Genomic DNA, 14,216 nt, shown 5'->3' with positions numbered 1-14,216 from the left:
GAGGGGAGAGTTAATAGAGGTTTATAAAATGATGAAGGGGATAGATAGAGTGAACGTTCAAAGACTATTTCCTCGGGTGGATGGAGCTATTACAAGGGGGCATAACTATAGGGTTCGTGGTGGGAGATACAGGAAGGATATCAGAGGTAGGTTCTTTACGCAGAGAGTGTTGGGGTGTGGGATGGACTGCCTGCAGTGATAGTGGAGTCAGACACTTTAGGAACATTTAAGCGGTTATTGGATAGGCACATGGAGCACACCAGGATGATAGGGAGTGGGATAGCTTGATCTTGGTTTCTGATAAAGCTCGGCACAACATCGTGGGCCGAAGGGCCTGTTCTTTGCTGTACTGTTCTATGATCTATAGCCTTCTGTGGAAATGAACTCCACAAATTCACCACCCTTTGGCTGAAGAAATTCCTCATCTCAGTTAAAAAGGGCCGTGCCTTTACTCTGAGGCTGTGCCTTTGGATCTGTGTCTTTGGATCTGTGTCTCTCTTATTAATGCAAACATCTTCTCCACGTCCAGTCTATCCAGGCCTTTCAGTATTCTGTACGCTTCAATGAGATCCCTGCACCCCCCCGCCCCCCTCCTCCTTCTAAACTCCATCGAATACAGACCCAAGAGTCCTCAGTCGCTCCACATACGTTAAGCTTTTCAATCCTAGGATCATTCCCGTGACCCTCTTCTGGACCCTCTCGAGGGCCAGCACACCCTTCCTTAGAAGGCCCAAAATTGCTCGCAATATTCCAAATGGGGTCTGACCAGAGCTTTATACAGCCTCAGCAGTACATCCCTGCTCTTGTATTCTAGCCCTCTAGAAATGAATGTTAACATTGCATTTGCCTTCCTAACTCCTTCAAAAAGGAGATGAAAACCATTACGGTTGAGCTCTCAAACACGTTAGATTCATCAGGAGTAGGCTATACTTTGAGAGTGATGGGTGAAATGCACAGAACTGAAACAGACATTGATGCAATCGTTAAAGCAAGAAAACGGGTCTAGTTGTCAGAAAGAAAGCTTAACCCAAGTGATTAAATGCTCTGGCTAGATTCTGGCAGCAATTTCGATATAATCTTAAAAAAAGCAGGAGCAAAATGAAAGAAAACCCCAAGTTCACTGTTTCTCTGGCAAAACTCAACCCACACATTCTCTCAGCAATTATATTAATGGCTCATTTTCAGTCGCAACATTAGGTACTCTTGTAGAAATTCATTCAATTCCCATTCATTAAGTTTGAGCTACATGGACCGTGATCTGAATCGACGCTGGCAATAGTTATCATCTCAGCTCATTGATAGCAAGTGAATGAAAATGGATATGGACTCAAACTATATCATTCTTTGAGATCAATACTTTATTTGCAGATATAATCGGAACGTTTTGATTGATCCACAATACATTCCAAATAATTTAAACAATCCATGTTAAATATACGTGGTGTCAGTCACATCATTACATCTATAGCAGACATCAAAACAGAAGCACATCGTTTGAGATTGATTGTTGCAGGAAAAGCAACAGAATAAAATGTATCTAACGTACTACATTCATTTTACATGATCCTGGAAGACATCACAGCTGTAAAAACATTAATAGCTTATGTGGCACATGCTTATTTATTCCTCCTTACTTCAGCTACAGGTTTGAGCGTCGAGTGAAAGTTAACTGGCCTATTGTGATGATCTCACCTATCCCACTCCGCGTGTTGCTTTATTCAAAAGTACAGCTTATATAACTCCAGCACACAGTACAATAAACAATTTCACAAGTGACAAAGGGAGATGAGGGTGCAGTGGTAACGTCACTGGATGAGTGATCCTAAAGGTCCAAGTTAATGCTCTGGAGAGGGCGGGGGGGGGGGGGGGGGGGGGGGGGGGGGTGGACACAGAATCACGATAACTGCTGCAACTTCAATTCAAATCAATTAACATATCAATTGTCCTTAAAAATCCTTTTGATTTAGGGAAGGAAATCTGCCACCCTTATTGGGTCTGGCCTACGTATGACTCCAACAGCAATGTTAAACCCCCCCCACCGCCTAGAAATGGCCCAGTGAGCCACTCAGCTGTACTAACACTGTTACAGATAGCAGATGGACTGCAGTGCTTCAGGGTCACTCAGGGATGGGCAGCAAACACTGGCCTTGCCAGTGATGTCCACATCCCAATTTCAAAACTCTTTGCACAAGGCAAAGCACAGGAGACCGTGTCGCAAGACTCGAAGCACTCCAGCTGGACTTTGATTATTTTTTGAATTGGAAAACCCGTCCCGCCTCTCCTTGATCCTCGCAGGCGAGTCAAGGACTACTGTCTCTCTCCTCTGGTGAAACATTTCAAGTCGCAGCGCGGTTATTTTCACAGACCAAGGTGACGAAGTTGCCAAGAAAAGAAAGGCCCTTGGTGCTGGCTTGTAATCTACTGCAATCTGTTACCATTAAAGAAAACATTTATACTTCCACACCTGTGTTAAATGCTAAGCAAAAACATCCTGGGACAGCTAAACTCTTAACAGCGGCACCTTTTACTTAAGGCGACATTTTGACATCTTTATTTATTTTGAGCAATTTTTCAAATCAGAGCTTTTAAAAATGTTAATAATTTCAATTTCGACTGAATTTCAAATGGGTTGAAAAGGGCAAGGTGCCCAGGCCAGAAGGATTGCACTGGAAGGTGCTAATGTAAGGGAGTTGCTCACCCAATCTCTAATGCCATAGTGGTAATTTTTAGGGATTTATTACAAAGCAGCTCAGACACTGTTAGCTGCACTGAATGCTTTGCATCATCTGATACCAGCACACCGGCTGAAATCAGCAGCAAAGTGAGTACCAGACCCTCAAATGTTGCTTTTGAATAACGGGGACATCATAAAACTTTGCGGCGGCAATGGTATTTAACAAACATACAAAGACGTGTAGGCTTGAACATTGAGAACATGTTCCACAGCTACCAGACATGGGAAGCACAGCTGCTTGAAAAAAGGTGGAAAGGTCGAGACAATGCTCAACTTGATCAGAGTTCAAGACATAATCGCAGAATTGTTAATGAGATAGCTTTCAAATTGTGTCCCCCACACAGGAAAGGAATTTTTCAATATTTACAAAGAGGTCGAACCGTGTGACTCCACACCGTGTTAAAATTTCAGGCAGGAAGAACAGGTTTGATTTTCGGATAGTCTCAGTTCTCAGCTGAAGAAACGCGTGAAACTGAGGCAATTCTCTGTACTGGATAGCACGATCTACCAAAATACAATGTCTGGATCCTGAATCGAGCCCCATTGTGAATGGTACTTTCAAAATTAGTAGCATTTTTGCGAAGAGCTAAAAAAAATCAGTTGTCTTCATCTGCCAAAGTGAACAACGCATGATGACAAATATTCAAATATTATACAAAAATGCAACCAGTGTTAATGATACACACACGCCACCCACGCACACACACACCCATCCACACCCACACCACCTACCCAGCCACACGCCACCCACACACACCCAGCCACATGCCACACACACACACCCACCCACACCACCTAGCCAGCCACATGCCACACACACGTGCCACCCGCCCACACACATGACACCACACGCACACACACTTATCCAGAGGGATACACTCTATGTCCTGCATTACAAGGATTTATCTGACTGCTCGAGATCCCCTTCTGTGTCCTCTATTGTGAAACCTTTTCTCCAACGTAAAAGCAATGCCCTGTCGGACTAATGGAATAGATTACATTTTCACAGTGCAGGGGTTCACGTTTCAGGAATACGTATTTAATACATTTCCCCAGTTCTTTATTAACAGTGCGTACAAATCAAACCTTTACATCAACTACGCAGTGTAAATTTTAGTGTCAATTGGTTAGTGTTTGTATCTGTGAGACTCCAGATAAACACATGCCCAACATGAACAACCAAACCACTTGTCCGATACTCCAATCACATAAATGGCTCCCAAACAAATTCTTTAGCACTGCACATCCCAGTCGATAAACTAAAACATTTCTAGCATATCTAACACATCTAATATCTGTGTAAATTAATTTGGACTCTGCATTTCTCAGCATTGTGTTTTGTTCAGTTCATTTTTTCATCTTTGTTCATTCTAAGTGGCTGATCCATTAAAGAGATAAATACTTAACTCGCCAGTTCAGAAATCCTGCTGTGGGAAGAATCGAGATCCGGGCGCAAGGCTTCTTAGTGAAGCAATTTGTGACCAGCACAAATTCAAAACTAACTAATGCCACTGTCATTTAATTTATAAACTGCACAACTATGATCTGTTTAAACTTACACAAGGCTACGCTTCCACCTCCCCGTTTCTTCTTGATAAAGGAATCTCTGGGTCCCCAAGAACAGTGTAATTCAGGAATGTTTGGCTGGCCCACTAAGAGGTATAATGTATAGTTTTAGTTATTTCATTTCCCTGCTGAACAGGTGGAAAACATTAGCTTCAGTGCTTGAACATTGAGCTCCCCGAAGAGATACTTTTCCCACTTCATTCCTCGCAGCTTGCAACTTCACCAAAAGTGCACAATGCGAAATCTGTCTAATTCTATAGAAATCACTGCAGTACGCCCACACGTTTGCTACCATCTCTCGTTCAGTGGCTGTAAACTACATCTTCATCCAGTAAAACCTAACGTTTGGACACAAACATTTACCAAAGGTTGATCGCAGGTTAAAAAATTTAGACTGCATTTTTTTTTTGATGACTCATTTCGTTTCCGAATGTTGCCAGGTCAGGCTCCACAAGGAATTTAACACGTGACAGGTCTATGGACGGCAGGTGAGCAAAGTGCGCCGTGTGCAGCTTATCGATTTATAAACAAACTGCCCAAAATATTCCGGGGCGGCTTTTACAGGAGACAGACTGGGAGCTGGGGCAGGAGGTGGGTACAAAGTGCAGACTGATCTTCATTTGTCGCTCAGGATCAGTAAGGTTTGAAGTTCCAGTAACTGGAAAACACAGAAATCTGTAAAAGACCAATAAATTAAAAACAACATTGCAGCAGCCAACAGAGAAAATAAAACAGCTCTAGTTCAGTACTTCATCCAGATTCTCAATGATGCAAGTTTTACCACTGAATAACTCGAGGGGTATAGCTTTTTGGTGAGAGAAGATTTAAAAGGGACCTGAGGGGCGACTTCCTCACACAGAGAGTGTACGTGGTATGTATATGGAATGAGCTATGATGCGGAGATGCCGGCATTGGACTGGGGTAAACACAGTAAGAAGTCTCACAACACCAGGCTAAAGTCCAACAGGTTTATTTGGTAGCACAAGCCACTAGCTTTCGGAGCGCTGCTCCTTCAAACTAGTGGCTCGTGCTACCAAATAAACCTGTTGGACTTTAACCTGGTGTTGTGAGGCGTCTTACATGGAATGAGCTACCAGAGAAAGTGGTTGAGGCAGGTTCATAGAATCCCTACAGTGCAGAAGGAGGCCATTTGGCTCATCGAGTCTGCACCAACAATCCCACCCAGCCCCTATCCCCACATATTTACCCTGCTAATCCCCCTGACACTAAGGGGCAATTTAGCATGGCCAATCAACCTAACCCGCACATCTTTGGACTGCGGGAGGAAACCGGAGCACCCGGAGGAAACCCACGCAGACACGGGGAGAATGTGCAAACTCCACACAGACGGCGACCCAAGCCGGGATTCGAACCCGGGTCTCTGGCGCTGTGAGGCGGCAGTGCTAACCATGCAGTTGTTAATGTAATCTGTAATGCCCTGGTGGTAATTTTTAGGGATTTATTACAGGCAGCAAAGCAGCTCAGACACTGTTACAGAGCAGAATTAGCAAAAGCAGCGAGTTACATCAGCTGCTTGCTGTCTGCCCTGGCTTGGAGCGCCGGTGAGTGGAGAGGTCCTAAAAAGGGACCAACAGACGTGTGAGGGAGGAGAGAAGTCTTCATGTAAGCAACTAAAGAACACAGCTCCACTATCAGAAAGAACCCAGCTGCTCAAACTCAGCAGCCCAGAAATAATCCAGTAAAATTCACCCAATGGTGTTGGCCATTGTAACCAGAGACAAAAAAAACAGCATTTCATCAGAATAACTTAATAACTCTGCCCTGGCAGTCGTATCAATGACTTGTTACGAACCAAAGTAGTCAATTGTGAAGAGGCCATCGCACAACATTAAAAATATTATTAGTTAAATTTGGCATGTCCGCTACGACTCCAACCAACTTTTATAGATGTACCGTAGAAAGCGTTCTTTCTGGTTGTGTCACAGCTTGGTATGGCTCCTGCTCTGACCAAGACTGCAAGAAACTACAAAAGGTCGTGAATGTAGCCCAATCCATCACGCAAACCAGCCTCCGATCCGTTGACTCTGTCTACACTTCCCGCTGCCTCGACAAAACAGCCAGGATAATTAAGGACCCCCACGCACCCCGGACATTCTCTCTTCCACCTTCTTCCGCTGGGAAAAAGATACAAAAGTCTGAGGTCACGTACCAACCGACTCAAGAACAGCTTCTTCCCTGCTGCTGTCAGACCTCTGAATGGACCTACCTCGCATTAAGTTGATCTTTCTCTACACCCTAGCTATGACTGTCACACTACATTCTGCATCCTCTCCTTTCCTTCTCTATGAACGGTATGCTTTGTACGTATAGCGCGCATGAAACAATACTTTTCACTGTATACTAATACATGTGACAATAGTAAATCAAATCAAATGAAGGAAAGTAGACTGTACCTTATCCTTCAGTTGCTGACAAAGCTGTAGTGCGATAGTAAAGAAAACCAGTGTGTCATTTAGCCAGGGGACCACACATTCCACTTTGTGCACATGGCTAACTTCAAACTTCTGGTTATTAAGCTCACTGCAACACAAAATACACTTTGAAATTAATTCCTGTTAACACGTAGCTCAGACAGAAAGAGGCTCATGCCACATGCTTCAGTGCTCCTATCAAGGAAGCCCCTTTGACATGGGGCATACTCATTCCACACTAGATTGGCAGCCCACCCTGGAATTTCAACTCAAAGCCTAGCTGTGAGTGGAGAATGTAGCCTAGCTGTGAATGAACCACTACGAATGAAGCTTCGATAGGGATGTGCTGATGGGATAGTGCCGTCATACCAGCAATGTCGCACTGAGTGCAACAATCCAAACGTACCTGTGTGGTGTACTAAGTCATCCCAATAATGTTAGTAACAGTACTCAGAAAAATGGATAGATCTGTGCAAATCAATCCCAGGACAAGTCCAGGAGGGGTAATGCAATTTGATTTATTCAGTCAGCACAAACCAGAGGCAGTATCCCTGCCCATGGGGGCACTGGTGGTTGAATACTTTTACCTGAATCTAGGATTTTACAATCTTGCTGGAGACTGAATTTTGCAATTCCATCAAGTTTACAAATTACGGCATTGTCTATTGCAGGTACATCTTTTTCTAAACTGAATCACCCACATTAATGAAGCACTGGAGGGGGGTCTGGACAGCGATGTGAAGCTGCAAATTAACTAACGTCAATCAGGCACGATGATATCTTAGAAATCTTAGAAACCCTACAGTGTAGAAAGAGGCCATTCGGCCCATCGAGTCTACACCGTCCACAATCCCACCCAGGCCCTACCCCCATATCCCTACATATTTACCCACTAATCCCTCTAACCTACCCATCTCAAGACACTAAGGGGCAATTTTTAGCATGGCCAATCAACCTAACCCACACATCTTTGGACTGTGGGAGGAAACCGGAGCACCCGGAGGAAACCCACGCAGACACGAGGAGAATGTGCAAACACTAAAAATATCTTTATATTTATGTGCTAACATTTTAATCTTGTCTTGAAACTGTTGTGAAGACGATGGGAATACTGATGGAGATCTCGGAAACCTACATAATAACAACCATTATTGGGGCAAGGCTTTTAAAACACCAGACATTTTTCATTTTGTTAGACAAGTCACAATATATTCGGATCTATTTCAAACTGCACTGCTTTTTGCCCTTTGCTGCAATTTCTGGAACGGATTGTAGACGGAGAAAGAACGGCTACAGCAATGATTTAACAACAATAATGGCAATTATTGTGGCTTTAAAATGGCTATTCTGGCTGAGAGTTAAGCATGCTGGGATTTCTGGTCAACTTGTAATTAAAACCAGACGCAGGTCGTAAAGTTACTCTGCTCTGGAAACTGTGGTCTGAAGTTTCCTGTGTTGACTAAATAAGGAAAGATGTTTTTATTTGAACAGACATGCTGGCCTCGAATTTTATTGCCGTTGTGTGGGGGACATTCAGTCTGAACTAAGTGTAATGACGTCGTTCACAAGTAATTTCACTGGATGTTTGAGTCATGTGATCGGTTTCTGGTTACACGGTTGGCTGGATGACGGAGAATCGTCTGGAAGCAAGTGGAGGATTTGTGGATAAAAGTCACTGCAGTCCTTTGCTTGCCAACAACTCGATAGAGACTAACCATTGTGGGATGTGTGCCCTGAAGGAATTTTCCTCAGAGGGGAAGATAGATTCTACATCGGGGATATTTCTTGGCCAAGGTTTTTCCCAAACTCGGTAGTATTTATTTTCAGTTAAATACTTAAAAGTTAATGTTCAGTTAAAGTTAAGGTGCGGTTAAGAGTTAAAGTTCAGTTGAGAAGTTGCAACTGTTTAAGTTTGAGTTGGTACCTGAAGTGATTAATTCATTCAACAATCTTTAAATTTAAGAGTCTGTTAGGAATGGGTTAACAGACCTTCCAATTAAGTCCTAATTTGATGTTAATCCTTCACAGGTATATAAAGGGCTACGGGTGGCATTGGGTGTTGGGGGAGAATTGTACGTGGAGTTGGATCAAAGAAATAAAGGTAGTTTATGAAGAAGCAGAACTCATGTCTCCTTTACTGAGCTGCGACCTAGAGGCTCAGAGTCGACAACTGTTCTTGTTTGTTTCATTAAACTGGAATGCTTGGAAGGCGTTTAAATTAAAAGTCGATTAACAAGATATTTCAAATGTACTTTTTCTGTGATATCTGTAATAGTGCGACTGAAAAACAGAAAACACCTATTCTGAATCACTGCAAAATACCCCGAGAGACTAAGCAAATAAGATGCAAATTATTTAAAAAGCAATAACATTCTTTGCAAGGGCATGCCAAACGCAAATGCAAACATGCAAAAAAAATACACGCACAAACTTTCTGGCTCCCACCACTCCAGTCATTGAAATGTAAATGTTTCATAGTCAACGTATCCAGACGTGAGAAATACACAATTTTAAATACGTAACGGGTCAGAAAAGGTTGCTGCTTGTGAGATACTCCATACCATCCAGCTAGGAAATTTCATACTAAACCAAGTTGCTAGGTCAAAACTGAACAGATGTATCCATTTCCCAAATGAAGAAATGCAGAGGGGCACTTACAACATGGATCCCGGGTTGTGTAACACAGAGCTTCCGGCCGGTTTGAAGTTCTGTAAGGTGAAGGGCACAATGGATGAGAAGATGGTCCAAAGACAACGGGAAAACTTCTTAAATCATAGCACTCCCCAGTGATTCCTCTCTTATTGTGAAAAACGTCAGCACTGCTGGTAAGATACTCATTCCTCCACAGCTATATGACATCCTTACAGTTTTACACTTGACATTGGACCTGAATAACCAACGTTGGGAAAGGAGTTTCCATTCTCGAGTCCAGGACTTTCTGCTTGTTTTGCATGCCAGAGGTTAAATGGAACATAATCTAACATGACACAACAAGGGAGAAGCGAGCAGTAAGTGTGGAATGGTACTATCTGCCAGGCTAACACTGACAATCTCAGGGTCCCACAAGATCAACCGGCGGCACGGTAGCACAGTGGTTAGCACTGCTGCTTCACAGCTCCAGGGTCCCGGGTTCGATTCCCGGCTCGGGTCACTGTCTGTGTGGAGTTTGCACATTCTCCTCGTGTTTTTGCGTGGGTTTCCTCCGGGTGTTCCGGTTTCCTCCCACAGTCCAAAGGTGTGCGGGTTAGGTTGATTGGCCAGGTTAAAATTGCCCCTGAGATGCGTAGGTTAGAGGGATTAGCGGGTAAATATGTGGGGGTAGGGCCTGGGTGGGATTGTGGTCGGTGCAGACTCGATGGGCCGAATGGCCTCCTTCTGCACTGTAGGGTTTCTATGATTCTATGATTCTAACCCATTTAGACACTAAAATTACAAAACGGTGTCACTTTTCACTCCTTAATCTGCAAGTGGGCCGGCGCGAATTAGCATGATGCTATTCGAACAATATGACATGTACGTGTAGTCATGGGGAGGCAGTGACACGGTGGAATTATCACTGGACTAGCCTCCTCCAGCGTACTCCAAGTTATACTTTGCTCTGTCCCTTAAGAGGCCACTTCATTCTTCAGAAACCAGTTCAAAGATATTCTCAGCTCCTGATGACTTGCTTCCTTTTCCAGACAGATCACTTCTATTCTTGAACTGACTTTCACAGTGAGGTCATCCGGGAGATTCTTCCCTCTGGTCAAAGTTAGGCAAATCTTCCAGTCCCTTTCAAGTCCTCACAAACTTGATCTCCACAATCTGAGTTTGAGCTCTCTCTCACATTCTGCATGGTGAACAATAGAGGCCGGATGCCTCTATCTCTGCTCTCTCTCTTAGATTCTTGCAGACTGACTATGTCTGTGAAATCTGAGGGGTTCAGAAATATCTTTGGAAAACCTGCAGTCAGGCAATGACATTCTGCTGACTATTCCCTCCCAAAGCCCACCTCCATGGCAACGTAAATCACATGGGCTGTATCCATTAAATAGACAGTAAATAGTATTAAAGTGTTTACAACATTTTACATCTCCCTCTGGAACGTGGAGAGTAGCATTTCACCTACAGTCATCACAGATGCTCTTGTCATTGTCCCAAGGTGTGAACACCATGCATCTTATTTCCAGTAAATCACCCTTTACCATTCAAGCCACCCAAGCTTATTGCTAGGCAGAATTCCAAACAGGTCATTTCTCCAGTTTCCCCTAAATTAAAGAGACTGTCCCAAAACATAATCTTACAAACTGTAACAAGTGATATAATAAAAATGCTATTGTGGCCATACATAGCGGCACGGTAGCACAGTGGTTAGCACTGCTGCCTCACAGCTCCAGGGACCTGGGTTCGATTCCCGGCTTGGGTCACTGTCTGTGTGGAGTTTGCACGTTCTCCCCGTGTCTGCGTGGGTTTCCTCCGGATGCTCCAGTTTCCTCACACAGTCTGAAAAACGTGCTGGTTAGGGTACATTGACCCGAACGGACGCAAGAGTGTGACGACTAGGGGGAATTTCACAGTAACTTCATTGCAGTGTAAGCCTTACTTGCGACTAATAAATAAACTTTGCTTTACCTTATTCAAATTGGGCTGCAGAAGGTGGAGCTGATAGACAATCAAACAAAGTTTACTCAGATTAATGTAGAAGTTCGCAAAGACATCACCAGGAAGAGGCGGTGTGAACATTTTCTGGGAGAGAATTGAGATATTTAGTTATTACAAACACGCACAAACAAACACTGTCTGAAGCTGATAAAATGAAAGGCAAATTCCTTAACAATATCTTTGTTTATCATTCCAACAGGATCCTAACCTATTGGAATATAAAGTCACATGGGAACATGATGCTGATGTTGCCTAGGAACATGTAAAGTCACATGGGAGCACGTATATACCTGTGCAGCGCAATACAAGCCAGTGCATTTAAGGTGATTGACTTGTGAACATTAATTAAGCTGCCTTGCATTTGACGTGTCCAGTGTTAGTTTCAGATGGAGAAATATCATCCACATTCCTTCCCTAAAGCGAGCTTTCAGACAACACAGAAACTAATGACAAAGAGTGATATCTTTCACATGGAGTTTGATACCACGTGTGTCAGTGTGGACTCGATTGGCCACAGGGCCTTTTCTGCGCTGAGCGATTCTATGTCCTTGGATTACAATTTAGGCAATAATTCTAGGTGTGAAGCTATTGGCTTTTCCCTGTCACCACAGCTGTAATATAATACTGGGTTGGTTGATGGGTGAAGAGGGGGAGAGAGAGACAGAGGGGAGAAAGAGAGAGAGAGAGGGGGGAGAAAGCGAGAGAGAGAGGGGGGAGAAAGCGAGAGAGAGGGGGGAGAAAGCGAGAGAGAGAGGGGGGAGAAAGCGAGAGAGAGAGGGGGGAGAAAGCGAGAGAGAGAGGGGGGAGAAAGCGAGAGAGAGGAGGGGGGAGAAAGCGAGAGAGAGAGGGGGGAGAAAGCGAGAGAGAGAGGGGGGAGAAAGCGAGAGAGAGAGGGGGGAGAAAGCGAGAGAGAGAGGGGGGAGAAAGCGAGAGAGAGAGGGGGGAGAAAGCGAGAGAGAGAGGGGGGAGAAAGCGAGAGAGAGAGGGGGGAGAAAGCGAGAGAGAGAGGGGGGAGAAAGCGAGAGAGAGAGGGGGGAGAAAGCGAGAGAGAGAGGGGGGAGAAAGCGAGAGAGAGAGGGGAGAAAGCGAGAGAGAGAGGGGGAGAAAGCGAGAGAGGGGGGAGAAAGAGAGGGGGGAGGTAAGAGAGAGGGGGGGGGGAGAGAAAGAAAGAGAGAAAGAGAGAGAGAGGAGGGAGAAAGAGAGAGGGGGGAGAAAGAGAGGGGGGAGGTAAGAGAGGGGGGGGGAGAGAAAGAAAGAGAGAAAGAGAGAGAGAGGGGGGAGAAAGAGAGAGGGGGGAGAAAGAGAGAGGGGGGAGAAAGAGAGAGAGAGAGGGGGGAGAAAGAGAGAGAGAGAGGGGGGAGAAAGAGAGAGAGAGGGGGGAGAAAGAGAGAGAGAGGGGGGAGAAAGAGAGAGAGAGGGGGGAGAAAGAGAGAGAGAGGGGGGAGAAAGAGAGAGAGAGGGGGGAGAAAGAGAGAGAGAGGGGGGAGAAAGAGAGAGAGAGGGGGGAGAAAGAGAGAGAGAGGGGGGAGAAAGAGAGAGAGAGGGGGGAGAAAGAGAGAGAGAGGGGGGAGAAAGAGAGAGAGAGGAGAGGGGGGAGAAAGAGAGAGAGAGGGGGAGAAAGAGAGAGAAGGGGGGAGAAAGAGAGAGGAGGGGGGAGAAAGAGAGAGAGAGGGGGGAGAAAGAGAGAGAGAGGGGGGGAGAAAGAGAGAGAGAGGGGGGAGAAAGAGAGAGAGAGGGGGAGAAAGAGAGAGAGAGGGGGGAGAAAGAGAGAGAGAGGGGGAGAAAGAGAGAGAGAGGGGGGAGAAAGAGAGAGAGAGGGGGGAGAAAGAGAGAGAGAGGGGGAGAAAGAGAGAGAGAGGGGGGAGAAAGAGAGAGAGAGGGGGGAGAAAGAGAGAGAGAGGGGGAGAAAGAGAGAGAGAGGGGGGAGAAAGAGAGAGAGAGGGGGGAGAAAGAGAGAGAGAGAGGGGGGAGAAAGAGAGAGAGAGAGGGGGGAGAAAGAGAGAGAGAGAGGGGGAGAAAGAGAGAGAGAGAGGGGGGAGAAAGAGAGAAGAGGGGGGAGAAGAGAGAGAGAGGGGGGAGAAAGAGAGAGAGAGAGGGGGGAGAAAGCGAGAGAGAGAGGGGGGAGAAAAGCGAGAGAGAGAGGGGGGGAAAGCGAGAGAGAAGGGGAGAAAGCGAGAGAGAGAGGGGGGGAAAGAGAGAGAGAGGGGGGAGAAAGAGAGAGAGAGGGGGGAGAAAGAGAGAGAGAGGGGGGAGAAAGAGAGAGAGAGGGGGGAGAAAGAGAGAGAGAGGGGGGAGAAAGAGAGAGAGAGAGGGGGGAGAAAGAGAGAGAGAGAGGGGGGAGAAAGAGAGAGAGAGAGGGGGAGAAAGAGAGAGAGAGAGGGGGGAGAAAGAGAGAGAGAGAGGGGGGAGAAAAGAGAGAGAGAGAGGGGGGAGAAAGAGAGAGAGAGGGGGGAGAAAGAGAGAGAGAGAGGGGGGAGAAAGAGAGAGAGAGAGGGGGGAGAAAGAGAGAGAGAGAGGGGGGAGAAAGAGAGAGAGAGAGGGGGGAGAAAGAGAGAGAGAGAGGGGGGAGAAAGAGAGAGAGAGAGGGGGGAGAAAGAGAGAGAGAGAGGGGGGAGAAAGAGAGAGAGAGGGGGGAGAAAGAGAGAGAGAGGGGGGAGAAAGAGAGAGGGGGAGAAAGAGAGAGAGAGGGGGGAGGTAAAAGAGAGAGAGAGGGGGGAGGTAAAAGAGAGAGAGAGGGGGGGAGGTAAAAGAGAGAGGGGGGAGGGAGGGAGGGAGGGAAATAGAGGGAGGGAGGGAAATAGAGGGAGGGAGGGAGGGAGGGGAAATAGAGGGAGGAGGGAGGG

The 14,216-nt window shown here is 45.8% G+C and overlaps 1 protein-coding gene across 3 annotated transcripts in view; it reads right to left on the bottom strand.

Moving 5' to 3' along the window:
• Positions 1-1,346: 1,346 nt before the first annotated feature.
• rogdi (rogdi atypical leucine zipper) overlaps positions 1,347-14,216 on the bottom strand; it is a 37,656-nt gene continuing 24,786 nt past the window's right edge. Inside the window, exons 8-11 of one of the 3 annotated variants that reach the window (XM_078240802.1) lie at positions 11,344-11,458; positions 9,391-9,440; positions 6,715-6,841; positions 1,347-4,975 (exon numbers count right to left, since the gene is read on the bottom strand). In XM_078240802.1, coding sequence (XP_078096928.1) covers positions 4,934-4,975; positions 6,715-6,841; positions 9,391-9,440; positions 11,344-11,458 — 334 coding nt within the window. In that variant the 3' untranslated portion in view covers positions 1,347-4,933. The remainder of the gene's footprint in view (positions 4,976-6,714; positions 6,842-9,390; positions 9,441-11,343; positions 11,459-14,216) is intronic. The other 2 variants (XM_078240804.1, XM_078240803.1) reach the window with 2 other exon arrangements.

Source organism: Mustelus asterias, chromosome 23 (assembly GCF_964213995.1).
Source record: "Mustelus asterias chromosome 23, sMusAst1.hap1.1, whole genome shotgun sequence".
Lineage (NCBI taxonomy): Eukaryota > Metazoa > Chordata > Chondrichthyes > Carcharhiniformes > Triakidae > Mustelus > Mustelus asterias.
This window is presented reverse-complemented; position numbering and strand designations above follow the sequence as displayed.